Below are 27,942 nucleotides of genomic sequence, written 5' to 3'. Positions count from 1 at the left end.
AAAGCTTATAAAGTTTTATTTACAAATTTGATGAGCAACACAATTCATAAGGTTTGTATGAGTTCACCATACAGCATTACGAAAAGCAAGAGTGAAAGCATGAGATGATTACATTATAAAAATATTGTCCTTCTATTTCCTCTCATACAGTATCTACAATTCAACACACTGGAGCTCAAACGCACACACACACACACACACACACACTGCGCAGTTTGATCTATGGAACTGGAATGTACTGCATAGAGCAATGCAAACCATTCAGGTCGACTGCAACCAATACCTGCAGCTGAACCTTAACTTCAACCCACCTCAACAGGTAGTCAGTGCTGGGGTACAGAACTATCTAGTGCTTTCTTTACAAAAGACAGCAATCTTTTGTCTTGTGTGGTTTTGTTTACACATTAATAAAGTCTCTTTAGGCCGCTGTTGGCGAGCGTCACACACGGCTGGAGAATGACGGCAAAACACACATTTTCATTGTGTGTGGCCTGATGAAATCAGAGGTGGGATCTTCCTTTGCTCGTTCTACCCCCAGAGTGACTCTCAGAGACCAACAACAGGTGAGATAAGAGCAGGTCATCCTGGAGCGAGACAAAAAGAGCACAAGAACAAACTTGTTAATCGCTTGGCACTGAATCAGTCAAAGTAAATTAAAACATGTCTCATGAAGCCTCATCATTTATGAGAATTAGCACAGGCACAGTGAGGTTTGGCTTGGTCTCTTAAAGGGACGGGTCACTAATTTTTGGAAGTGGAAGTGAATGGGGACTGGGACTTTCAAGCTCCAAAAATGACAAAAAGCACCACAAAAGTAGAGCATATGTCTTGTGTGTTATATTTCAAGTCTTCTGAAGCCATATAATAGAAAAAATTCTCTTGCGGAGAATAGTGCATGTTCAAATATTGTCTTAAAATGTGCTGTGACAGAAATTCTGTCAAAATTAATCAAAGCTTTGGAATATATTGCATATGTCATGTGTAAAAATAAAAAATAGAGGCCACAAATTAAGAATTTGTTCCTATTATGTATTCGTTTTCTTGATTAAAGGTAAAGTTCACCCAAAAATATACAGTTTGTCATCATTTTCTCACACTCATGTGAATTTCTTTCTTCCGCTGAACATCATTTAAAAAAAAAAAAAAAAAAAAAATATATATATATATATATATATATATATATATATATATATATATATAGATATATATATATATATATAAGAATTTTGGTATCCAAACAGTTGCTGGTAGCCAAAAATATGGTAGCACTTTATTTTACAGTCCTGTTCCTCATGTACATACTATGTACTTATTTTAGTAATTACAATAATTATGTAATAACTAGGTACTAACCCTGAACCTATCCCTAAACCTAACCGTACCCCATGTAGTTACCTTGTATTACCAGGACTTTCTTAGATAAATACACTGCAAGTACACTATAAGTTCATATAAGTACACATACTGTAAAATATGTGCAACCAAAAATACAATGGAAACCCTAAACTGTTTGGTTATTAACATTCAAGATATGGTCTTTTGTGCTCATCAAAAGAAAGTAAGCTCCTTCCCACATTTTACAATTTAACTAAATTTAAAATAAATAAAGAAATAATGTTAATAATACAATTTGGCCATCATTTACCTAAAACTAGCGAATAAATGACTCAAAAGTGGCCTTGAATTAAAAAAAGAATAAATGAATAAAACATGGCCATGGATGGAAAAAGTCATATGGGAAAGTCAAGTTGAAATGAATTCTTAAAGGGACAGTTCAACTAAAAATAGAAACATGAAATATCTTTGTTCATCTTTGGTACACAAATTTAGTGATATTCTCATGAACGCGAGTTGAAGACTTCTTCTGAAGAGAAGAAATTGTTGAATAAAGCCATTAGTTTGTTTTCTCTATGCACAAAAGTATTCTCGTAGCTTCATAAAACTTGAACCACTGATGTCACATGGACTATTTTAATAATGTCCTTGCTACGTTTCTGGGCCTTGAACATGTCAGTTGCGTTGCTGTCTATGCAGGGTCAGAAAGCTCTCGGATTTCATCAAAAATATCTTAATTTCATGATTTATGAATGACATGAGGAAGAGTAATAAAGAGAAGTTTCATTGTTGGGTGAACTATCCCTTTAATTCTGTCTACGATATCTAATGTTTTGTATGTTTGGACTACTTTTAAACTACTTTTATGTTTCTTTAGTCATTTCCACGCTAATTTTCATTACACAGACAAGAACAACCATAACATTCTATTAAAATTCTCTTTGTTATGCAGATTTGGAACATTTTGATAACAGATTTTTTTATATACTATTGTAAGCTTCCTGTTTAGTTTATAATCTCACATGTCAAGGTTAAATACTTGAAACAAAATCGATGTAACTATATAATCCCAAACATCTTGATTCATGGTGTTTAAAGCTCACTACTAGCTGGTGACATTTTGAAGGCTAACAAAGTAGGGAACGCATGACTTCACGTGTTTCACACCAGCACGCTGTTTGACAAAGAGCCCTTTTATGTGTTTCAAAGGAAATTGAATAATTTGTTCCTTTCATGTTCGGCTTTTCACCATAAGGCTTTTGTTTCCTGTGATCGCATATTTACACACACCACCCTTGGCTCCTGATGGCATCGACAGTTTGTCAGTTGCTCATTTGCTTTGGCTGGTTTGTTAGTTGGTTTTTTTGTTGTGCTTTTGCTTTGGTTTTGTGTTTCTTCTTGTGTCTTGAATTCTGTGTAAATTCTATTGCGAAATTTTGATTGATTGTTAATGTAATTCAGCTTGCAAGGCATATATTAATGATAAATCCTTCAATTCAAGACTTTAACCTTCGATTTAAGTTTTTTTTTTTATTATTAGTATTCTTTTTTTTTTAGCCGGGGGGGGGGGGGGGGGTTTTGGGGGTAACACATCACATCACAATAGCATTAAACGTTTACATTAGTTATTTCATTAGGTAAAATTAGAGCACATATTTTTCTCTGTTAATATTAATCGTTAAGTTTGTGGTCGGTAAGATTTTTTTATGGTTTTGAAAGATGTTTCTTATGCTCACCAAGGCTGCATTATTTGATAAAAAATACAATTAAAAATGTATATTGTGAAATATTACAATTAAAATAACTGATTTATATTTTAGTATATTTTAAAATTTATTGCTGTGATGCAAAGATGATTTTTTTCAGCATCATCCAGTTTTCAGTGTCTATATTAGTATATATAATTGTTTATTTTAATCTTAATTATTAATAATTAATTAATATTATAATAAAAATTTTGTATATTTTATTTTTTTTTGTTTTTTATTATTTTGAATTGTTTAATGATATTTATTGTGAATAATGGACCATTTTGACCCACAAAATGTTATTGTAAGTACAATTTTATAATTTGTGTGCGTTTTGTGTACCGTTAATGTAAAAAATATATAACTCATTGAGATTTAGTAAATTGATTTATGGCACAGAACTACATTTCTCATCTATTGCAGTGGAAGCATGAGAAAATTATAGACTCCTAAACTGGACGTTCCCAGGAGGACACAGTTTGTCACTGTAATCACTCTGGACTGATTAGTTGTGTTTGACCCTGTAGCTTCACTCACCTTCAGTTGCAGACAGCTGTGGCTGTAGAAGCCGACTGTTTGACCCATCCTCAGGCTCAGCTGGGGTCAGGCCTGAGCTCTGCACGTCTCGTTCCTCGTCCTCGTCACACGAGGAGCCTCTCTGTTGGGACTCTGAGGGATCGTCTGAGGTTGTGAAGGCCTCATCAGGTGCACATCCCACATCTGCCTGGCTGCCGCCCAGTGATGAATTCACCAGTCTGTTGTGACAAAAAACATACTGTCAAAGTTCATGGAGCTCAATGAGAGGAGTTGAGCTGAAGTTAAACTGGCTTTGATGGCATCTTAAAGACACAAGGCTCATTAAATAAAACAGAATGCAGACGGAATACAAGAAATGTGTCCTTTTATTTTCTGAATTCACACAATACCTACATTACTTTTATATCTCTTTACTTTATTCTCTAGAATAGAGAGAGTCTTAGTCAATGGAAATGGAGAAAATGTAAAAATCAATTAACGTTACTTTCTAAAAAAAGTAGCAAAACACTTGATGCTTATTTCTTCAAAAGTGACATTTTAAATATTGGTCACCAGTAATTTTATAATAAACTGACACTAAATAAGATATATATATATATATATATATATATATATATATATATATATATATATATATATATATATATATATATATATATATATATGTATAATGTATTAAACAGGGATATATTTAAATAGCGAAACGAAATAAAAACCTATTTCAAATAAATAATGATCTTTATTCATTAAACAATCATAATGATCAAATAATTACAAAATTATAAACAGTTTTCAACATTGATAATAATAGGAAATATTAGGATGATTGCTGAAGGATCATGTGACATGATGCTGAAAATTCAGCTTTGCATCACAGTGATAAATTGCATCTTGAAATATATTAAAATATAACACAGTTACTGTATTTTAAACTGTACTACTATTTCACAATATCATTGTTAAAAATAGACAGAATTTTTGTCAGCAATTGTAAATGAATCTGTTGAGTTTGATCTAATCTTCCAGGTCTGCCATGCAGACTAAAGTGGCACAGATCCGAACCTGATCCTTGAACCTCATTTGAATGTGAATGTGACCCACCCTTCATTGAGACTGTTCTGAGAGTGATAGGGACGAGTCTCTCGGCCGCGGCTCTGGCTCCAGGTGTCATCGCAGCACAGAGACGGGATCAGGTGCACAGGACCTGGAAAACAAACCGCACATTAATCTAATGTCATGACAATCAACATTCCTGTGACTCTCCAGAACTAATTACTGGATAACTGACATGTTTGTACTCGTCCAGAGAAAACACACAACTCCTCATCACACTCCAACAGTTTAGCAGCGTGTTAGTAAGACTTCTGAAAGGTGTGTGAAACTCACCGCAGGTCTGTCTGGAGCTGTGACGGCAGTGACAACAAGGCCGCTGGGAAAACTCCAGCCCCCTCCGATCCAGACAAGACAGCTCGGACCCCACATAAGGACCCTCATGGGACCTCACTAAAACTGAGACATCGACACACGGAACAACAGAAAAACACAGTGAAGTTTCATTATTGCCTGATTAGACAAAGATTAAAGGATAATAATGAACTACTTTTTTCAAAACTGTGGTAAAATCATGGTAAAAACCCTGTACTGCATGGCATCAGGAGGCTTCATGTTTTATATATATATATATATATATATAAAGCAGCAACAGTAAGAAAATAAAAGACAACAATCTATAATAAATTATTGATATAAATATGTTATTATATAAATTATGCTGCTGTTCAAATGTTTAGTGTTTAGGTTAGTATGTTTTGTGTCATTTTGTTTTGTGTTTTATTTAGTTTTCTGTTGTTTTATTTTGTTTTGTGTTGTTTTATTTTGTTTTTTGTTGCTTTTTTTGTTTTGTATTGTTTTATTTTGTTTTGTGTTGTTTTATTTTGTGTTGTTTTATCTTATTTTGTTTTGTATTGTTTTATTTTGTTTTTTGTTGTTTTTGTTGTTTTATTTTGTTTTGTATTGTTTTATTTTGTGTTGTTTTATTTTATTTTGTGTTGTTTTATCTTATTTTGTTTTGTATTGTTTTGTTTTGTGTTTTATTTTATTTTGTGTTGTTTTATTTTATTTTATTTTGTGTTGTTTTATTTTGTTTTGTGTTGTTTTATTTTGTTTTGTTTTATTTTGTTTTGTGTTTTATTTTGTTTTGTGTAAAACAAAATGATAGAAAGACTCTTATGGCTTTTTACACTGTTTAAAGAAGCTCCCACATAAATTTAGTATGATTTTACAGATATTCAAAGAATCATAGGAGGAAGGAGAAAATGGTGTGACTCACCTGGTTTCTTCTCCAGAAGCTGTCTCTTACAGTAGATGATGCACAGTATGAAGAGGGCGAGCAAGACGGTGGCTAGCGCACTGCAGATGACCGCAGCTAGAGCCATGTCTCTGGGGCTGGTCACCACAGGCTGGACCGGGACAAAATTCACTCGCCCCATACCTGACAGATACACAGCAGAGAGAGGAAGTGAGGTCACCGAGGGGCTCTATTATTCACTCTCATATAGTAAGTGCAACACAAAAGGAAATTTTGACAGAATGTGTGTTCAAATAGTGACCAGGACCTGTCAAGCTCCAAAAAAAAGGATAAATGCCACCATAAAACACCCATTTGAAGCTTTTTTTTTAGAGCTTAACCAGTTCATCCCTAATTTACATTCACTATATTAAAAAAGAGCTGCGTCGACATTTTGCTAAAATTCTTACTGAAGAAAAATGGTTTGAAATTATTCATCTAAAAGCAGAGTAATTATCGGTAACTAAAACTATTTTTGTTCATTAAAATAAAGCTGAAATAAAATAAAACAATAAGTATTAGATAAAAAAAATAAAAATGAGAAATGTTGTCTTGTCAAATTGAAATACTAAATCTACTAAAATAACTGGAAATGCATGAAAAATAAAACTAAATAATAATAATAATAATAAATAGCAATATTAAAAAAGCTAAAGCTAATAAAAATGACAAAAGCATTTAACAAAATTGATAAAAATTCAAATGAATTAAACTCAAAATATTACAAATAAAAGTTAACTCAAATATTAATGAAAATTATTATAGAATATAGATTAGTGCTGTCAAATCGCATCCAAAATAAAAGTTTTTGTTTATTATGTATAAATACACACACATGCATGTATATATTTAAGAAAAGTGTTGTGTTTATGTATTAAAAATATTTATATATATGTATATATTTTCAAAATATATACTGTATGTGTGTGTATTTATATATACAAAATTAATATACACAGTACACACACATATGTAAACAAAAACATTTATTTTGGATGCGATTTATCGCGATTAATCATTTCACAGCACTAACATAAATTATACTAAAATAACACTGCAGGCTAAAGGGCCCAATTCACTGATGCGAAATCCAAGAACAAATGGATGTGAGGGAATTTAAACAAATCTGGTTGAAAAGGAAAATCTGTTTCAGTGGTTTGAAACAGCTTTCCAGAAACCTTCTCGCCAGTCGCAGGCACCTTCAAACTGCCAACGAACATTTGAACTGAGGCTCCACCTTCATTGACATGGAAATCTTTTCAGGTTCTTTTTTCATAAGATCAGACACGAAACAGCTGATGTTTGCAAACAGTAAACCACTGGCAACTATTTCAAATATCTGTTTGCCTCTGAGCGAAGAACGCAGAAGAACTTTGTCATTAGTACTTTATATAAGGAACTTAATTCTCCAAGAGCTCCTACAAGATTTAATAATAGTGTTATAAAATCCAGACATTATTTGAAGAGGCTTTCACGTTTTACTACATTTCCATTTTTTCCAGCATGTGACCCATTCTGTCTCATCTTCCATTAAACCTGCCAAAACCAAAACCCCAGCTTGAGTGTGCGTCACAAATCTCCTCTCGCTGTGGTTTCGGCTGGGAATCTGCACCAAAGAAAACGCGGTTTAAATAGCAGAAATGTCCTGAAGGTGAAGGGCACATTCCCTGCCTGCCGATAATTTTTCACCCCTTCACCCCGGGCCAGTCGGGCCTTCACTTGCCAGTCTAGCGAGCCCATTATTAAGAGGCAGATCAAGGCCGAGGGCGGTCACTGTTATATGTTTGAAGTGGGGTTGGGGAATGTGGAATCAGTCTGAGAAAACAGCTGCCACAGTCTGAAGGCACCACAAGAACTCTGATGTCACCGTCTAGAGAGCCTTCCCTACCCTGAAGACAACAGCCATCTGAGAAAAGTGAGGGACTATCAAGTGACTGATCTAGCCTGAAGAAGGGGTTTTACAGTCCGTGTTCTTCTGACACCGACTATTAAGTGATTGAGATAATTGGGGTTATCATGTTATCTGGTGTGTACATCAATGTATCCTTCACTAAGAAATGGAAAAACGTCTGTGTGGCGAGCTCTAAAAGGTGTACGTTCTTTCGATAGTCACAGTTAATCAATAAACAGCTAGTTAGCAACTACCTAGAACAACCTGCACTAATATCGACTTCATGTGAAGTGTACGGTGTAACAGTCTGGACTTGGTAGTGAAAACGCATTGACTTTCTCTGATTTTTAACGCCAACTTATAGACCTACTGTGAGCTATGAGGCTGTTCATCGATGGTATATGCTTGCATGCATGTATATATTTTAGAAAAATGTTTATACATTAAATATATTTATAATATAATATAAATATATACATGTAAATACATATTTTCAAAATATATGGTGTATGTGTATTTATTTACACATAATAAATATACACAGTACACACACATATATCATGTAAACAAAAACTTTTATTTTGGATGAGAATAATCGCGATTAATCGTTTGACAGCACTAAAATTTATATAACAAATAAAATTATGTGTTAATTGCAGTTACTTGAAAAAAGTAATCAGATTACGTAACTCATATTACTTGTAATACATTACCTCCAACACTGCTGGCAAGTATCCAGAACCGGTCTAAAACCAGCAAAGCAGGCCAGCCTGCCCAGCTTGGATAGACTAGCAACTTCATGGTTTGGCATCTCTAACTCATATTGTAGTGACAGGTTTTGCACAGGCTTCAAAGACTTCTTCATAAAAAAGCAAAAATCTAGTTTAATGCAAAAGAGTTTTGCATTGTTTTCGTTCAATACCAGCACTCTGTAAGGCTAGAATACATCAAAACATATAGTGAGAGTACAGACATGCCTATTCCAAATCCTACACGGTCAGATTTTGGAACAAAGACTACAACACATAGAGATAAAGCCTGTGGACTTCTTTATGCATACGTATTATTTTGGTATAATGAAGTTAAAGATGAACCAGATATTTGTTCAACATCTTTTCACTGGATGGACACAAGCATTCTTCATTTGCTCTACGGTAAATCAATCATTAAGTAAACATGGGCTTGGCCTTCACAGATACAGTACAAGTGCTCTTTGTGAGACAATGTCAACATCAGTTGAGCTCTCAAAAGAAGTTTCTTTGTTAGAGATGTGTGCCTTTGTGCACTCCGTTTGAAGACATAATCAAAACTATAGGTGACTAATCTCTTTCTTTACATTAGCGCATTTGCCCATCAGCAAATTTAGAAGATTTTTAGCTTTGCCAAGGTGCTGTTATGTGTATTTGAAGGTGTTCTGAGGGGTTTTAGCAAGCTGATATAGTGTTCAAGGTGGTAAATAGGTTTTTTGAGTGGTTGCTAGGTTGTTACTTTCTGTGCCAATTGTAAAGTCTTTATGACTGTGTCTGAATATGCTTTTTCCTTACTACACAGTAAGCAACGGTGTAGCAAGAGTAGTACAGTATGCCAGAATTCCAAGTATTCGAAAAATAGTTTGTGTACCTCCTTCAATGTAAAACCCATAGTATACTTCAATTTTTTGCGTAAGCTAGGGTGCGCGTAGTGTGCACATTATGTAAATTTCATCAGCATTGTATGTGCGTACTGCACACGCACAGCCCAATTTTTCTCTCTGCACACAGCAAGTTTCATATGCGCATTTTAATTATTCTGCATTACTCAGTTTGTCCACAAGGTGGCAGTACATGTTATAGTCGTAAAAAAAAAACGAATGACAACAACAGTTAACTACTGGAGAAGCAACTATAGATGCCCACGCTGACTAGTGCTTCTGTAAGTGGGTTAAGAGATACAACACTAGTTTAAAGACATTTTTATCACTCATAAATTTCAGAGAGAAATAGCACAGACTCTGACCAAAGAAGAAACTTTAGAGAGTGCATGTGCTGAACACATATGTTCATGCATGCTACGCATTCACATTAAAACCAAAGTACACTTTGGATTTGACAATGTGTTCAAGTCCTCCTGGGAAGTTCGTATTTACGAATTGGGAAGTCCTAATTATAACCTCATTATACCTTGTTTTTATACAAAACAATACCAAGATTTTTTAAAGGTACAGTTCACCCAAAAATGAAAATTTTGTAATTAATCCCTCACCCTCATGTCGTTCTAAACCCATAAAACCTTTGTACATCTTTAGAACACAAATTAGGATTTTTTTTTATGAAATCTGAGAGCTTTTCTGATCCTCCATAGACAGCAATGAAACTGAAATGTTCCCAGACCCAGAAACTTATTAAAGACATTGTTAAAATAGTGAACCCCATGTGACATCAGGGGTTCAACCGTAATGTTATGAAGTTACAAGAATAATTTTTTTGGCACAAAGAAAACAGAAATAACATTTTAGTTACATTGCTGTGTATGCAGGGTCAGAAATCTCTTGGATTTCTTTAAAAATATCCTAATTTGTGTTCTGAAGATGAACGAAGGTCTTGTGGGTTTGGAACAACATGAGGGTGAGTAATTAATGACAGAATTTTTATTTTGGGGTAAATTATCTACTTTTAGTCTACTTTTCCAAAATGACGAATGAGGAATGTGTATATGATCTGCTTCACGATGACATAGAAAAACATTTTTGACTAAATGGTTCCATAAAGAACCTTTAATATCAGAAAAACCTTTATATTTCACAGAAGGTTCTTTGTGGCGAAAGAAGGTACTTCAGATTATAAAAAGGTGATGGTTCTTTGACTGAATGATTCATTGTGGAACCAAAAATGGTTCTTCTGTAAACTTTTAAGCACCTTTATTTTTAGGAGTGCAGAATCCTTTGCATGTCCTCACAGTTTGCATCAGAGTGGTACTGTCATGTCTCAATGCCAGCAAATCTGGCCCAGCTGTGTGCTGTCCTCCTTCCCTTCACCTCCCCCCAAAACCAAAGCCTTTCCCCTCTTATCAGCTGCCCACAGCTGCAGCAAACACAGACAAAGGGCGGCCCTTGAAAAGATCTCACCTGCTGATACTATCGCTGCTCTGCGCTCCGTGAGCCAATAGACTGTTCTCTTTGATATGAGCGCCTGTTGACTTTAGAGAATGCCGCACTCAAACACATGGCCTTGAGCCCGAAACAACTGTGGGGTGTGTAGTATAGAGGATTGTGTTGATCTAGATCCCGATTCCAAGAGGGTTGCCGATTAAACGCTCCATATAAAAGCCACCATTATTCACTTCATTAGTTGCCATGACTGGGGCTTTTATGCTGGTGGGGATGGGCTCTGTTCTATAACCTAGTGAGCGCCCTTGCTGTCTACAGCATAGGCAGCATCATAACCCAAATGGAACCACACAAGTGACCCATGCAGAAACTCTGCATGTCACAAAAAAGCACTTCTCATGTAAAATGCACAGGACACACAATTCACAGGTCAGTAGAGTTTAAAATTAGCATGCTATGGTATGCCTAGAAGAAGAACAAGAACAAGAATACAATATAATATATATATATATATGTATGTATGTATATATATATATATATATATATATATATATATATATATATATATATATATATATTTATATATATATAGATTTATACATACAATCACACACACACACACACATATATATATGTTTTTATTTTTTTTTTTTTTTTTTTTTTTTTTTTTTGATTTATATGTAATTAATTAAATTATTTATTTTAAAATAAATATTAATAATATTTATGTAATTGACTATTTATAATATGATGTTATGTAACTTTTTTCAATATATTTATCATTTTTTGGATGGCAAAATGTGTTTGAAATTTAAAATGCACAATTTTTGCAGTTATTAAATAAACTGCAATTCGATCAAATAAACAGACAATTTATCAATAATTGTGACAGGCCTGTTTATAACAACAATAATAATCTATTTTCAGTATTATATAATATATAATGTATTATGTACTTGTGTATATTTCTTTATTATTCTTTATTTCTTTATTACTGTATAATAATATTAATACAATATAATATAATACTACTATATTTACAATTTAATAATTTTACAGTACTTATAATCATAATAATAATAATACAGTTTTATATAATATTTTCTAATATAACTGTGCATATTTAATATTTATACTTAAAACTATAATAATAATAATAATAATAATAATAACCCAGTATTATATTATATTATATTATATTATATTATATTATATTATATTATATTATATTATATTAGTTTTTGTGTTTTTATTTGTATTATTATTACTACAATTTTAGATTTCATGAACAGTTTTTACCAGTACTTCAATGCAGGTCTTGGATCAGAGCTGTTTTTCATGTGTACTGTTATATGAAGTTTTTCTTTTAATCAGAGGATTGTCTTTTTTGTAGTGCTTCATCACCCGCACCCCAGACTAATCAAATAAGTCCATCAGTGACCCACAAGACACACGAGAGTCCGAGATGAAAGCCATCGCTAATAATGATCTGTGGGCTGAGCCAATGTGATGTAATCCCCTTCAGGTCTACTTTCAACTACTTTCATACTCCTGCGGTTCAAGCTTTCTTCAATACGAGACAGAGATACACTACATAAAAGATCTTTTCATGACTGAACAGCACCATGATGAAAAATACATCCAAGTACAACACAGCAACATTCTCTTTTCATGCCGGGCTGCTTCAGATGGTCTAAATTCAGTAGCTTTGGGCTCGACTCCTAGTCGAAGTTAAAACAGAGGTGTTCGCAAAAACAAAAATGCCAGCTTATATTACTCTCACCCATTACCGGCCCAGCAGCCGCCCGGCTCTCATGTGACCCCTTCATAAATTGGCTTCACATCAGTTCAAATGCTTAGATGGGACAGCTGTGAGGGGATTTGCCAAATATTTAGAGCTATCCCATGACAAGAAAAGACAGCAGCAGATGAAACACATTAAAGCAGCTAGAGGAACCCATAAAATGCTGTTTTCTTCCTTTCGCTCTCAGGATGGGCCAAGGAGACCGGAGTGTTTCTGGATTTATGGTCCTCTTCCTCACGCAGCTGCGTGTTCGCCCCGGGCCGACGTGGGGGCCATTAAAACCAACAGGCCTTTGAGTTTTCACCACCCTCTGTCAGATAATGCCAGAGGAGAGGAACGGTCTGGAGTCCTTTCATCTGTTTGCACGCACAATGGGTCAGAGCAGATCTTTTTGCTTCAGAAACAAAGGAAAATATACTGTAACTCAAAACCTTCATCCCAAGTCCAAAATAAAACTTGGCTGAAAAATTTCTCACTAATTGTTTAAACTTTCCTAACACATGACAACCAACAATTACATGTCAGCTATTTGGCATTCAGACCCTAGTTGTGTGCTGAATATAAGTATGCACTATAATTCTCAATAGCAAGGAAATACTTCACGTAGTAAACAAGGTATTCTTTTATCTTCTGTATGAAGCCACAGCTCTTTTTTATTTTATTTTATTCTACAATTATTCTATAATTTATGACAGTTATTATAATTTAGCTGTTAAAACAACAACTTAATGTAATAACCATATTTACATATTTAATTAATTAATTAATTTGTTCATTCATTCATTCGTTGTTAGACATACTCTATGTAGAAACCAAAATTCTTAATTTAATTTAATTTAATTTAATTTAATTTAATTTAATTTAATTTAATTTAATTTAATTTAATTTCTGTATTACATTTTATTTTATGTCATTCAATAATTTATGGCAGTTATTACAATTGATGATAGCTATTAGAATAATTCACAGTAGCTACTAAAAAAGGACTCAATGTAGAAGCTATATGTACATACTTATTTATTAATTTATGTATTTATTTATTTATTTATTTATTTATTTATTTATTTACTGTTAAAAATACTCTATGTAGTAACCAAGACATTTTATTTTATTTTATTTTATTTTATTTTATTTTATTTTATTTTATTTTATGGTAGCTATTAAAAGAACTACTCAGTGTAGTAACCATAATTATGTACATACATACATATTTATTTATTTGTTTGTTTGTTTGTTTGGCATTAGAAATACATTATGTACTAACCAAGAAATAAATGCTTTATTTGATAGTTTTATTATTTTTGATGGCAGTTTGATCCCATGCCCTTCTCTCTCTCCCACTTCACTTCCTGTCAATACTTAACTGTCCTATCACAATAAATGCCAAAAATAAATCTTAAAAAAGCACATATATATATATATATATATATATATATATATATATATATATATATATATATATATATATATATATATATATATAATATATATATATCCCCTTTATAGCTAAAAACAAAGAACATACTGTTCTCCTCTACTCTAAAGGCTACTAAAATGAACCAAACCTCATAGTGCATGTTGATTACATAATAAGCCAGAGTTTACACAGAGATCAAATTTGTCACATGCAGGGGTCGAGCTGACCTGTGCGTCTACAGGACATCTTTCCATGTATCTGGCACAAGAGTGTTAGACGTGGCTCAAACTCTGTTCTACAAACGCACTGCGAATCCCCACATGATGCAGCAGCTGCAAACGTCTTGAACCTCTGGAAGTCACACTTCATTCTGGAGCTATAAGATCCCCACGTCTCTCCCAGCGCAACTGCCAGACACACTAGCTTCTGTACAATGACACTCAACGCTGGCTAAAATGATCCAAATTAGCACCACAGACTGCGGGAGAACAATGCGCTGCTTTGTGAAACACTACATACCCAGTGTGTGTTTACAGAAGAAAGCCATGCAGTTTCACAGAGAGTTATGTTTATTACCTTTGCCTGTGTTCTGACTTGTAAAAAGAGGCATTTATTTGATTGTAAAACACTGCTGTATGAATCACCAAGACTGAGTGGGTCGTCATCTCAAAGATTATTATTAATGCAGCTGTTTGTATGATGGCCCCTTTTAAAGGATTACCTTTAAAAAAATCTGTCATCATGCACTTGATTATGTATGTTTTTTATTCTAAGTGGAAAAGAAATGAGGCTATGGACTTCCAAAAACTAAAGAAAAAAAAACACCATAAAAATCCAAAGTCATCATTTACTGATACTCTTGCCCTCTGCATTCGCACATATTCACACTGGCACACTGCATTCAGTTAAGACATATGGAATATAATGCATAAGTCAAGGTATGGAAAATAGTGGCTAGGACATTCAGCAAAATATTTTCTTTTATGTTCCATGAGTTAAGAATGTCATATTATAGCTAAAACTAAAGCCATAAAAAATGTCATTACTTGAAATACATGATTCCACTGGATCTGTTCCTCAAGGACTGAAATGCCTTCTAATGTATTTGCTTTCAGCGGTAATAAATAACTGTGCTTACAGTGTGGTTCATACGGTGGTGGCGGATCTCCACACGGGATACATTCCATATCCTGGAATCCACTTAACTTCGTCTTTCTGTAAAATCTGAAAGAATAAAATGCATATTCATTTATAAATAATGCATGATTTATTTTTGGGTTTAGCAATCAATTCAAAATTGTAATTAATAACATGGTATAACAATTAATTATTCAAATAATATTGCAAATTAAAAAGTTCAGAGTCAGTTTTTAAAAGAAATTAACACTTACATGCACCAAAGAGGCATTAAAAATCTCAAAAGTGACATTTATAATGTTATGAAAGATTTCGTTTTCAATTAAATGCTGTTCTTTTGAACTTTGTATTCATCAAAGAATCCTAAAAAAAATTACATTTGCATTATACTGTTGTTGTTTTTTTTTCAAATTAATGCAGCCTTGGTGACCATAAGATACATATATCTGAACAATATTTGCTGAGAAAAACACCAACTGAATATAATTCAAAGGCATACTATTATTGTTGCAGCGATTAAACAACTAAAGTGGCTTTAGAAGTCAAATACAATTTAAAGGCTACAGTAATCCATTTTTTAAATGATATAGTATTTGGGTTTTTTAATAAAGTATATTTTTTTGTGTTTATTTAAGACTATTTTTTTATTATGTACATATGCATTCCATCTTGCTGCTTTTCAGTTGAATTTCTCTGATAGCAGGAAAATCCTTTATTAGAAAATTTACATTGACAGTATTAACTAATGAATCCACGTTGAGGGAAAACTATCCAATACAACATTTGAAATATTCCAGCATCAGAAACAGCCCTAAGAACACATTTTTCTAAAATGATGTAGATGAACTTTGAAGGTAATGTGAAGACTTGCCTTCAGCATGTCGTACTGTGCCAAAGCACTTAATTATAGGTAATCAAAAGTTATTAAGAAACTTATCTGGTGGGAGCAGGATGCTGCTGAGGGGAAACTAGTAACTCTTGCAGCGATAGCGAAAAGCAGGTCTTTAAAAACCTGACATGTTTTAGCTTCTAGGGCATGTCTGGGCCTTGAGTTTATTTCCCTGACCTGGACTTTAAACTCTTTAAACTCAGAAATCTTCGGCTTCGCTTGCGGCTGGAGGACAAAAGTGCAGGTAAATACAATCTTAAAAATAAAGGTTTTTTTTGGCATTGATGAAGAACCTTTAACATCCATGGAATCTCTCAGTTCCACAAAAGGTTCTTTCTAGTGGAAGTTTTTTTTTTTTTTTTTTTTTTTTTTCACAACAATGAAAAAAATAATCTTTAATTGAGCAGTTCCTAAAATAACTTCTTTTTTTTCTTAGTGTAAAGAACATTCTAACAATCTAAAGGACATGGGTAGATTACTTACAAATTGTTATCGTTACTGATTCCAAATTGCATGACAAAAATTGTAGTTAGTAATGTAAACCATTACATTAAATATTTAAGGTGTTATAATCAGACTACTTTTATTAAAATGCTGGGTTAAATACAACCCAGCGCTGGGTAAAATATGGGCAAACTCAGCAACTGGGTTGTTTTGATCCAGCGGTTGGGTTAAATGTTTAACCCAACGTTCTGGGTAGTAAACCAACGCTGGGTCAAAACAACCCAGTTGCTGGGTTTGTCCGTATTTTACCCAGCACTGGGTTGTATTTAACACAGCATTTTTAGAGTGAACTTACTTATTTTAAGATACTAGTTACTTTCTGATTACTTTTGACCTATCTTGTTTTTCACATTGATTTAAATTGGATAATCTTGTACCATATTGACATAAAATACAAAGAGTATAAAAAATATATATTCCATTTGTTGTTATCAACAACATGAAGTGCATTAAACATTATATTACACAAAGGTTTCCCACAGTGGGGTTTGTGAAGGAACTGCCAGGGGTTTACTGTATGAGGTCAATGGAAAGCTAATAATGAATTAAATCATAACAATGTTCAATTAAATACTTGTCCCATATTTTTCTAATTGTCCTGTCATGAACTTTATCATTTAACATGCTTTTTTATCATTTAACAAGTCCTTGGGTTGTCTGCGTTTCCATGGTCTGGTGTTGGGGTGAATCTGCTGGGACGTCCACTCCTGGGAGGACTGTTTTCTGTTTTGACAGTCTTACACTTGTAAATAAACTTCCTCAATGCAGAATGATGGACTCCAAATTGTTTGCGGATGGCTGTAGTACTCTTCCCAGATTGATGGCAGCAACAATTGCTTCTCTAAGATCATGGCTTATGTCTTACCTCCTTAGCATTGAGTTAACACACATCTGAAGGCTCCAGACCAGCAAACTGCCAAAACGTCTGCTTTTAAAGAGGTGCTCACACTTGCTGATGATCAGTTAATCAAAGGGTGTCCTAACTTTTTCAGATGACTGTAGATCCTTTATTTTTAAGAGTGTAGCTGTTTAAAATGTTCTTCACACTAAAAACAATGGAAAGAACTGCTCACTAAAAGGTTTTTGGGGAACCCAAAATGCTTCTCCTTCAGCATCGCTGTGAAAACCCTCTTTTGAACCTTTATTATTTTCTGACTTAAGCTTGCGGTTTCTGAAAACGCCCATCATCCTTTATTCTATACAACTGTGTTCTATTGCTGACTCACCCGGGCAGGCAGTCTCCGCATACAGCGTTGCTTGTGGTGGAGCAGTTCCCCTTCTGGAAGCGGTTGAGGAGGGAACAGTCCAGACAGGGCTTGCATTTCTGCAGGCTGCGGTCCTCTTTGAAGCGACTGGTTCTGCAGGGCACACACTGGGCATCCTCCCCATAGCCAAAGCCACATTCCTGCGAGGATTAACGGAAGATATCTCACTGCCGAGGAAGGGAAGGGCGAGGGAGAGCCGCGCTAAAGAAAAGCACCAATGTGGACTAACAAGAGGCCGAGATGAAATAATGATCACAGTGTGTGTGTGTGTGTGATCCCCCCACTGAACAAAGGCCAAGCTTCTTTTCATAGAGTCTATCTTACACAGGCAATAATCTCCCTGACTCTCACGGGATCAATGAACAGCCTTCTGCTCCGGGCCCCCGAAGGGCTCCACATTTGAATCAGAAAGGCCCACGGGGACGCCCATTGTTGGTTTACTGGGAGTTTATTGCAGAGGTTTTGTCAGGTCTCTCTTCAGCTAAAGTGTGCGCAAGAGATATTGATATTGAGAGGTTTTGGTAAGCATAACACAGAAAGAGAAGAAATCCCTTAAACTAAAAGATTAACTGAGATAGAAGATTTTAAGTTTTAGTAATGCAAAAACACAAACGATTTCAGTTTGCATATATAATTTTTGCACAATAAACTTTGCTTTCTCTGTTAGCTTCTAACCACAGAATCAGGAATGCACCCACATTTATGCACCCAAAATTAAATTAAAATGATAAAATTTTATTAAAATGTAAATCAAATTTTTGCCACTCAATTTTATATTTAATTTTATAATTTTACATCTTATAAATAAATTATACATTATGAATAAATCATAAGATAAATGTATTGCTAATCTAAAAATATATAAAAGATTAAAGATAAATGAATGAAAAAAAAATCTAGTAGTTTTTTTAAGTTAAATTAAATGCATTAAACTAACCAAAAGAGACAGTAAAAACATTTAAAAAAAAAAAAAAGACAATAAATGCATTTGTACTTTCTCTTTAACAAAAACGTTCAGTTTCCACAATTTTTTTTTTTATTAAAAATTAAGCAGCTGTTTTCATCATTGATAATACCAAAAAAAAATTTCTCAAGCATTCTCAATAGCATATTTGTATAATTTCTAAAGGATCATGTGACACTAATGACATAAAATGAAGTTGACTGAAACGTCACAAAAACTATACAGTAGATATCAGTTCCTCTAAATGACTTTAGGCCTCATGTTCTTTTAGCAAAATGTATTCTTTCACTCATCCAGGGGTGAAACATGACCCAAACATGTTCTTGACACGAAAACCGATCTGTGTACATACGCAAATCCAAAATCATGCAAGAAACCTGAAGAGAGGTCTCAATGTCTAGCTGTGGGGTCGAGAAGAAATCTCAGCGCTCTTGAATAAAACAAAACAACACCCTCTGCATTGTCCCCTAAATACAGGCCTATTTCATTCCAATACAAGATCTGAAACAGTGCAGTCTTGGTAATAATATGAGGCAGATTGTACAGTACACATGCAACGTCTGAGCAAAACATGACAAAGAGACCACAGGGAAAGTGTCTGAGCATGACTAAATGAGCATTATAATAGAACACAATACAGTTTGTCTTCATCTAAGCATCTAGAAACAAAACTCTAGTATTTTGCTCACAAATGAGACTGGGAAGATCTTCTAATGGGTTTAGAATGGTCTTTCCTCGAACAGGCAACGTGTTGGACTTTTACATTTTGCCACATTGAGTTTGACATTAAGAAGTGAAATGTAAGCAAACTTTTTTTTTTTTCAGGCTCCAGGATCTTAACTGAAATCTTAAGTGCCGCTTAATTAGCATTACTCAGAACAGCCTTTCCCCCCTCCGGTCCACTCACTTCAATAAACAATACCAGAGTCTTTTCCAAACTCTACTGACAGTAATCAATCTGGAGTACACTTGTTTGTTTTTAATCCTTTCCACATTGATATAATTTTAGGGAATCTTGCGGGGATCCATTCAGCTTTCACTGAGCCCGTTTTCTCAAACCATAAGTGAAGCAAAGCTTTATGGAATTCAAATAATGCCTTAAGCAACTATCCAACAGAATTCATCAATCAAGACATTTCTCAATGAAACCCACCAGCAATGTGACACTAATTCAAAACACAGAGTTTCCAGTCTGGTTCTGACTAAAAGTTCTCATGTTCTCTTTTGATTCGTGTCAGCTAGAGGAAGTCTGTGCAAAAATGAAAATTCTGTCATCATTTACAAACTTTGTCATGAGAGCGAATGCAGAATATCTGGAATAAACTGACGCAAATGAGTTTTGACATACAGGGTGCAGCAAGGTTTCTGCTGAATGACTTAAGAGTTTGTTTCTCACACAAAGCTATTGTATGGCATCAGACGACTAGGAATGTAGTGCACACAAGTCGGATTGACTGCTTTTAAGGTACTTTTTATAATCCTGCATTTCACAATTTGGTTCAATGTAAATTTTTTAAAAATCTCATTTTAAGTTCCACAGAAAAAAAAATATATATATTTTTTTTTATATATTGTTTTAAAAGTGCACATTTATTTTAAACAAGTTTATTTTTATTTGATCAAAATAATAAAAATATCGATATTGTGAAATATTTTTACCATTTAAAATTTTAACCATTTTCTATTTTAGTATGAACTACCAGTCACGGGTTGTAAAATAATATAATTACTATTATAATAATATAAAAAATACAATTATAATATAATAAAATTATTTATTATTTATAAAAGTAATAATAATAATACTGTAAAAATTTAAAATATTGTTACAATTTAAAACATTTTTATTTGAATATTTATTTTAAAAAATTATAATTAATATAAATATATAATTAATTTATATATAAATGTGTCATTTATTCCAGTGATGGAAGAGCTGAATTTTCAGCAGCCAACAGCCTTTAGTGTTACATGCTCAGTTATAATCAGCTATTATTGGTGCTCAATTATTACTGGTTATTATGATTTTTTAAGGATTCTTTCTTGACTAGAAAGTTCAAAAGAACAGCATTTATTTGTAATATAAATCTTTTGTTTCATTATAAATGTCTTTACTGTAACTTTTGGGTAATTTCACATGCCCTTGGAATAAAATTTATTGCAAATGTTTGAACTGTTTTCAACATGGATAAAATAAATGTTTCTTAAGCACCAAATCTAAATGACTTTACATAAAATATATATTCAAATAAAAAAAAAAATAATAATAATATGACAATTTTAACTGTAATTTTGAGCAAATAAATGCAGTCTTGGTTAACATAAAACACTTCTTTCGAAAACTTTTTTTTTTTTTAAATGTTTATTCATTTTTTTCAAAGAAAAAAAAATGAATGAGTGCCAAAACTGCCCTATGATGTTTCCTCAACTTTATAAACAACACAATCTGTAACAACCACATCTCCTCAAACAATCCCGTTCCCACCAGTCACATTCCAGCAGAGGAGCGTCATGCGGAGAAAAGTGAGAGGACCTTTGTGGTTTGATATCACCCTGCACTATTGTATTTTTTTCCCAGCTGCCCCTTCCCAAGTCAGGACACCCTTACCCGCCTGCATTTCCACCACACTGAGCTGGATTAGAGAAGAGGCTCATATATCATTAACGTGGAGATCGGCTTCAACAGGGGCCGTCTTTCTACACCGTGATCCAGTTTCCCAGCTTGGGCACACATGGATTACTGGCCTGCGTGAGAGAGCCAGTGACAAGAGCTCTCCACAAAGCCTGGCCCGGGGATCAGACGGGGTTCAGCCACTGTTAGAGAAGACCAATTTGGCTCTCTCAACACAGGCCCTCCAAAGACTGCATATAGGCTGCCTAACAGAACGACAGCTGTTGTTGCCTGGCCGCAGCCCATATAAGACCTTGCTCTCCAGCAGGGCATGAAGGATCGGGGGGGAAGGTGAATAAAAGAGGTATGGTCACTCCGTTTGAAGGCATGATGCCATTCCCGGAGAGATAATCAACAACAGAGCGAAGTGGGGAAGAGAAATCTAAGGAGCTCTGTAACCCCCTGTGGTTTGTCTGTTGGAGTGTGCTGATGGGATCTTCCAGCGTTTCAGATAAAAGCCATTCAGGCTCGCAAATATAGCTAAGATTGCATCTGCGTGTCAGATCTGTGGCTTAGTAGTTTTCACTGTGAGCTGTGGTGCTAATATAGACTGTGAGAGTTTGAATCTGGCTTGCAACGTTTCATAAACCAAATTGGACATCAGATATAAGCCAATGAGGATTAAAGCTCCCAAATATGGCTCTGAAAGTGTCTATGTGTCAGAGCTGTGGCTTAGTAGTTTTCACTGTGAGCTGTGGTGCTAACGTAGGCAGTAAGTTCGAATCTGGCTCACAACACTTCCTGATTCTATTTCCCCCAACATTTTATGTCCTTTCCCTGTTATCATTTCAATAAAAAATGCCACAAATGGAATGTGTCTACATGTCAGAGCTGTGGCTGAGTAGTTTTCATGGTGAGCTGTGGTGCTAATATAGGAAATAGGAGTTCAAATCTGGCTTGCAACATTTCATAATCTTAACTGGACGTCACATATAAGCCAATGAGAATTCAGGCTCCCGAGTATGGCTCTAAAAGTGTCAATGTGTCAGAGCCTTGGCTTAGTAGTTATTGCTGTGAGCTGTGGTGCTCAAAAGGGCAACTGGAGTTTGAATCTGGCTTGCAATATTTCCTCATCCTAGCTGGACATCAGATAAAAGCAAAGGAGTATTTAGGCTCCTGAATATGTGTCTACGTGTCAGAGCTGTGGCTTAGTAGTTATCATCTTAAACTGTGGTGCTCTCAAGGGCAATTGGTGTTTGAATCTGATTCGCAACATTACTAATCCTCAATGGACGTCAGATAAAAGTCAATGAGGATTCAGGCACCCAGATGTGGCTCTGAATGTTTATTTATGTCAGAGCAGTGGCTTAGTAGTTAGCACTGCGAGCTGTGGTGCTTACAAGGGCAACAGGAGTTTGAATCTGGCTTGCGACATTTCCTAAACCTAGCTGGACTTCAGAAAAAAAAAACATAAGGATTCAGGCTCCCAAATATGGCTCAGAATATGTCTATGTGTCAGAGTTTAATAGCTATCTCTTTGAGTTGTGGTTCTTGTATTGACACCAGAAGTTCAAATATCGCTCACATATTTTTCCCATCATTTCCTGTCCTTTCCTTGTTATTACTTCAACAAAAAGTGTCAAAGGCAGTCACAACACAAACTAATGGTTCTCCCCAAACACACCTCCTGTTTGCCATTGGTCAGACAAACAGGCAGAACTGCTCCAATATAATCTATAATAAATAGTGTTCGAACAGGTAGTACACATGCTTATACTGAGCCATAGTGCTCAAGAGGGCAATCTGAGTTCGAATCCAACTTGCAACATTTCCTAATCCTGTTTCCTGCATCATTTCCTGTCTGCTTCCTGCTACTGGTTTTTAAAAAACGTCAAGAAGTCAAAAGAGGTCAATACACATTATATAAGAAACTAATTAACAGGCATGTTGCAATAAGACCAAATCATTGTCTGTGTAAAGATATTTGAGCAGTACAGTGCAACCAAAAATAAATGTATTTTCACACATTATGTAAGCTCTAATAGCAGATATGTACACTTTTGCTATAAAATGAAAAGTTAAGAATGCCACCTCTGTTCTTTCCAAACACCTGTTTTCACAGTGCAGATTCACCCAGGAACAATCTCGTCTAAGAGGACTCACCAAACCAGTACTTGCAAGTACCATTTTTCCACTATCTCCAGATCAGATTTGAGTGAGAATGCCAAGCAAAACAGCAGGATGGATGTGTGATAGAGGAGAAAGCAGGATGAAGTAAAGCATGTTCAGACACACAAGCGTTTTGAAGTCAGCATATTTAAAACCCCCAAAACACTCTGTTCTACTAAATAAACCTGAACAGTCCTGCTCATCAATACTTCCTATCAAAGCAAAGAGTGAACTTCTTACTTCAGCCAGCAGGTAAGCTTAAAGGGTTAGTTTGGTGAATCTTGTAAAGAATGTATATGAGTTATTTTTGTCACATATATTAAAAGAAGGAAATAATTATATTTTGCTAAAAGAAATTGGGCTTGGGAACATTATTGAATTTAAAAAAAAAACAAAAAAAACTGCATTACAGCAATATGTAAACTTTATTTTAACCATATTTAGACTTTAAATGTACTTAATTGTCATAAAAATAATGTCACAATCCAATAAATAACTTAAATAACAGTAGTTGCTGTTAAGACGGGTTTCATTTAGCATGCAATCCTCATGTGTGTGAATGTTTATGAGGTCTGTTTTGAAGAAACAGCACATCTGCATAAGGATGAATCCGTTGACGGATTGAGAAGATAATTCATCAAAAGTCCTAATTTACTTGCAGAATCATTTAAAGCAATAGTTGAAAAGCAATGAAAGTCATCATTTATTCACTCTCATGTTGTTGCAAACTCCTATCTGTCCAATCTGTTCTTTGTCCGATTTGTGAAGCAATATTCTGAGTTAGATCTTTACAAGGGTGATGGGCAAGACAACTGCCAAACATCTGTGCTTCTGTCTCAGATGTGAAGCACACTGCATCGAAATGTATATCATACAACATAACACTTATATTGGGGCTTGTGTTGCCACGTCACTATTGGCAGCCGATGCATTAAACATCATTAAAACACTTTTGTAAAATTTTGATATCATTGTTAGAGCTCCCTTGACTGATTCATTCTCAAATCAAAATGATTGGGTTTTTTGAGAACTATCACTTTAGCAATTACAAAATGCCTGTCAACTTTGTCTTGGCTGTTATCACCTTTTTTAAGTGAAAGACAGTGTGTAGGTGGGGGTTTTACAAGCTGTTTGACAAGTCATGGATCTGAAAAACAGCAAAAGGGCGTCATGTGAACTGTTCTTCTGCTCTTACAAACTAATCGTCAAGAAGAGCTTCTGACACTAATACGACAAAAATTTTAAGGTGTTACTGTTGATATCACATCTATTCTAAGGTTAAGTGTAATTTGTATAGTAAAAATAATGACTCTTTTTAAACAGGTTTCCCAGCACTCATCCCATCTGCCACTGGTCACAACAAACAAATAGCCCCGCCCCCAAACCTACACCATTGGTTGAGCCGCTGATGCCGTTGTTGGGCGGGTAAGGATGTTCAAACAAACAAAGCAATGTTTTGATAACACCACAGAGACCAAGTGTTTCAACTTTTTTTGGAAAAATAAACCTTCTCATACTAGTATCTGCATATTAAACTGGGATAAAAAACAAAAAAAGTATTTTAACATCGAAATGAAACTAATCGAAAGTAACTCAAACACCACATGATGTTGTCCTTGGCTCTAAAGAATAGGGTAAACCACAAGTGCTTGAATGGAAAAAGTAGGCAATCATTCACTACCTCCTCAGGCCCCAAAGCATTAATTGGCCAGAAAACATCTGAAGCATTGAAGCGTATAACCAATAAATGTGAGTTCAGGTGTACCAACATTAAAAGAAGCATGTGCACTACATTTGTATACATCCAAAAGCCTGATGTACCTGCATTTACCCAGGCATAAACTGTGTGTAATGATTTCCACACTTCAGAAAATACCCCAGACCTCTGTTTAGATTGGGTTTATAGTACAAAACCACGTAATTTCTTAACATCCCATGTTTACAAGGCCTTGAAATTCTCAGGGGTGGCAATGACATTAAAAGGCATCAAGGGAAAACAGAAGATTGTGAGCAGAAGTCTGGGTGTAACTGATTAAAACATGGCCAGCGCTCTACAAATGAAAACAGCGGTTTACCCTCTCTCTTTATGAAAAGGAGGAAGCAATAAATAATTGGTCAGGACAAGCTATTCAAATCACTGGCTTCCCCTCTTTATTAGTGAACTCTTTGTTTTTGGCCAGTTTGGTTTTGAAGTCTTTCATGAGCACTGATGGGAACCCGTCTCTTGGTCCCAGATTTAATCACATAAGTGGTCTTTTTTAAAACCAACTCAAAGTATAAGCGACTAAATATATCTGTGTATTAATCAGACTGTGGTAGGTGCAGAACGGAAATAATTCCAGAATTGAGCTCAATGGGAACCAAATCAAAGGAACAGAGTGCTTCGGATATTATGTCTTGATTTAAGATGTAATCTGTTTTAGGAAATTAGAAATGCTAGTTTATATGTGTGCCAATGATTCAAATTAGCCTAAAACAAAAAATAAATAACCTAGTGAAGAATTGGCAAACCTTGGATAGCTCTTGTCCAGCATCGCACTGCCGGCAGGGGATACAGTTTCCAAACTTATCCTTGTATTCCTGTTCCCTGCAAACTCTTCTCTCCTCTGCCGTGACTGCAAACTGTGAGGAACATGAATCAGACATGGTTAATTATTCCAGAATATCACTGGAGGTTTACCAAATTGGAGTGCATGTAAATGTGTAAATGGTAGTGTACGGTCATTTAGAGTACATCTCAGAAAATCAGTTTTTCACTCTTAAAGTTGTGTTAATATGAACGAAACATACCATAACACACAGCTGAAGGATGAGTATCATCTGAAGAGAAAAGGTGGAGAGGATCAGAGCCCGCGGCATTGTGAAAGCTCTTTCCCACATTCACTGTGAACACAGAAATCCTTTGATGAATGATTAATGGAGGACACTATTTGCATTATCTTTCATAACTGTGTGAACACTAAGCAAACAATGATTATTATAAACAAATACCCTTTTTTAATGTTCATAATAAAGCTACTGCACGTTGAAATCAGACATCAAAATATTAGAAATGCTCTGTAGATGTTTAATATTTAAAGAGGTTTAACATTTACTGAGTTGTATACAGATGCCGATAATTAAAAATGGGGTAATATTGGCTAATAATGATCTATCATACTCAATTTTCATAGATTTCACCTACATAATCATTCTGGATTATACTGTTATACTCAGAAAGTATTATACATTTAGTTTGGATTATTGCATTAGAGAGAGAGAGAGAGAGAGATTTCTTCTTTTTGACAGTATTAACCAATATGCAAACAACTATATATTGATATTTAACGGTTTAATAATACTGGGTGAATCAGACAAAATAACCTCCTTCAAAAATAAATAATTAATAAATAAAAACTAAATAATTTGGCTGATAATTACTAACTTGCTATGTATATACTTCATATTATTTAGCGAGAGAGATTTATTATTATTATTATTATTATTATTATTATTATTATTATTGTCGTTGTTGTTTTTGTTGCTTTTGTTGTTGTTATAAACATTATTATAAAATAAGTATGTGAAAAAAAAGTTGTTGCTTTTTGTGAAGACCTAATTAATGTTCAATTAAACTCTGTAGTAATTTTAATATTCAAAGATGTACTAATAGGCTACTGGTTGCTTTTGTCGTTGTTGTTATTATTTTTCATGTTATACTACATTATGTTGTGTTACACGTTGAAATCAGGCTTCAAGCCATAATAATGCATAGTGTAAAATATGGTTACCTTTTTCTGTTTGTAACTTTTTAACACGGCATAAAAAAAAAAGAGTGAACTGTAGCGGTGCGACTGTGTGCGAAACTTTCTTACCGATAATTAACGAGTCGCTCGCGAGATCGCCCTCTCCTGCGGAAAGCTGTTCGGGAACGGGATGTGATCCTGTGCTCTCGCCGCTGAGGTCTGAACCCTTCCAGAGTCCAGCCCTGAAGTCAAAGCTCAGATGAACGCCTGCGGGCTGATGCCTGTAATCTGATCTCCCATCAGCATGTGCATCAAAGCTGCAGACACGTCCTGGACAAAAGCGCTTTAGACGAGCTGTTTATTCACTTACGCCCCTCCATATATTAATCCGAATATCTGCAAATGCACAGACTCCAAATGAACACAAGGGAAGCCTAAGTGCATGATCCCGAGGCAGGCACGGCTCGGTCTTGTGTGATCTGATCTGATCTGCTGCGCGTGTTTGATGCGGAGT

The 27,942-nt window shown here is 34.7% G+C and overlaps 1 protein-coding gene across 1 annotated transcript; it reads right to left on the bottom strand.

The window, feature by feature from the left end:
• LOC109082862 (tumor necrosis factor receptor superfamily member 19-like) lies at positions 1 to 27,942 on the bottom strand. Its single transcript, XM_042739158.1, has 10 exons — positions 27,558 to 27,942; positions 26,494 to 26,586; positions 26,215 to 26,325; positions 17,921 to 18,099; positions 15,303 to 15,388; positions 5,950 to 6,111; positions 5,007 to 5,129; positions 4,722 to 4,824; positions 3,621 to 3,838; positions 1 to 584 (listed from the first exon to the last, which is right to left on the bottom strand). The coding sequence occupies exons 2-10, from the start codon at positions 26,581 to 26,583 to the stop codon at positions 580 to 582; spliced, it is 1,077 nt and encodes a 358-aa protein (XP_042595092.1). The 5' UTR covers positions 26,584 to 26,586; positions 27,558 to 27,942; the 3' UTR covers positions 1 to 579.

This window comes from Cyprinus carpio, chromosome B15, assembly GCF_018340385.1.
Source record: "Cyprinus carpio isolate SPL01 chromosome B15, ASM1834038v1, whole genome shotgun sequence".
Taxonomy (NCBI): Eukaryota; Metazoa; Chordata; class Actinopteri; order Cypriniformes; family Cyprinidae; genus Cyprinus; species Cyprinus carpio.
The sequence above is the reverse complement of the archived record's forward strand: the minus strand, read 5'-3'. Positions and strand labels throughout refer to the sequence as shown.

Coding starts and splice junctions, on each gene's coding strand:
- LOC109082862 (XM_042739158.1), bottom strand. CDS start 26,583: ATGTGGGAAAGAGCTTTCACAATGCCGCGGGCTCTGATCCTCTCCACC. Junction 4,825..5,006: donor CAGCTCCAGACAGACCTGCG/GTGAGTTTCACA, acceptor TTTGTTTTCCAG/GTCCTGTGCACCTGATCCCG. Junction 3,839..4,721: donor CAGAACAGTCTCAATGAAGG/GTGGGTCACATT, acceptor TTGTCACAACAG/ACTGGTGAATTCATCACTGG.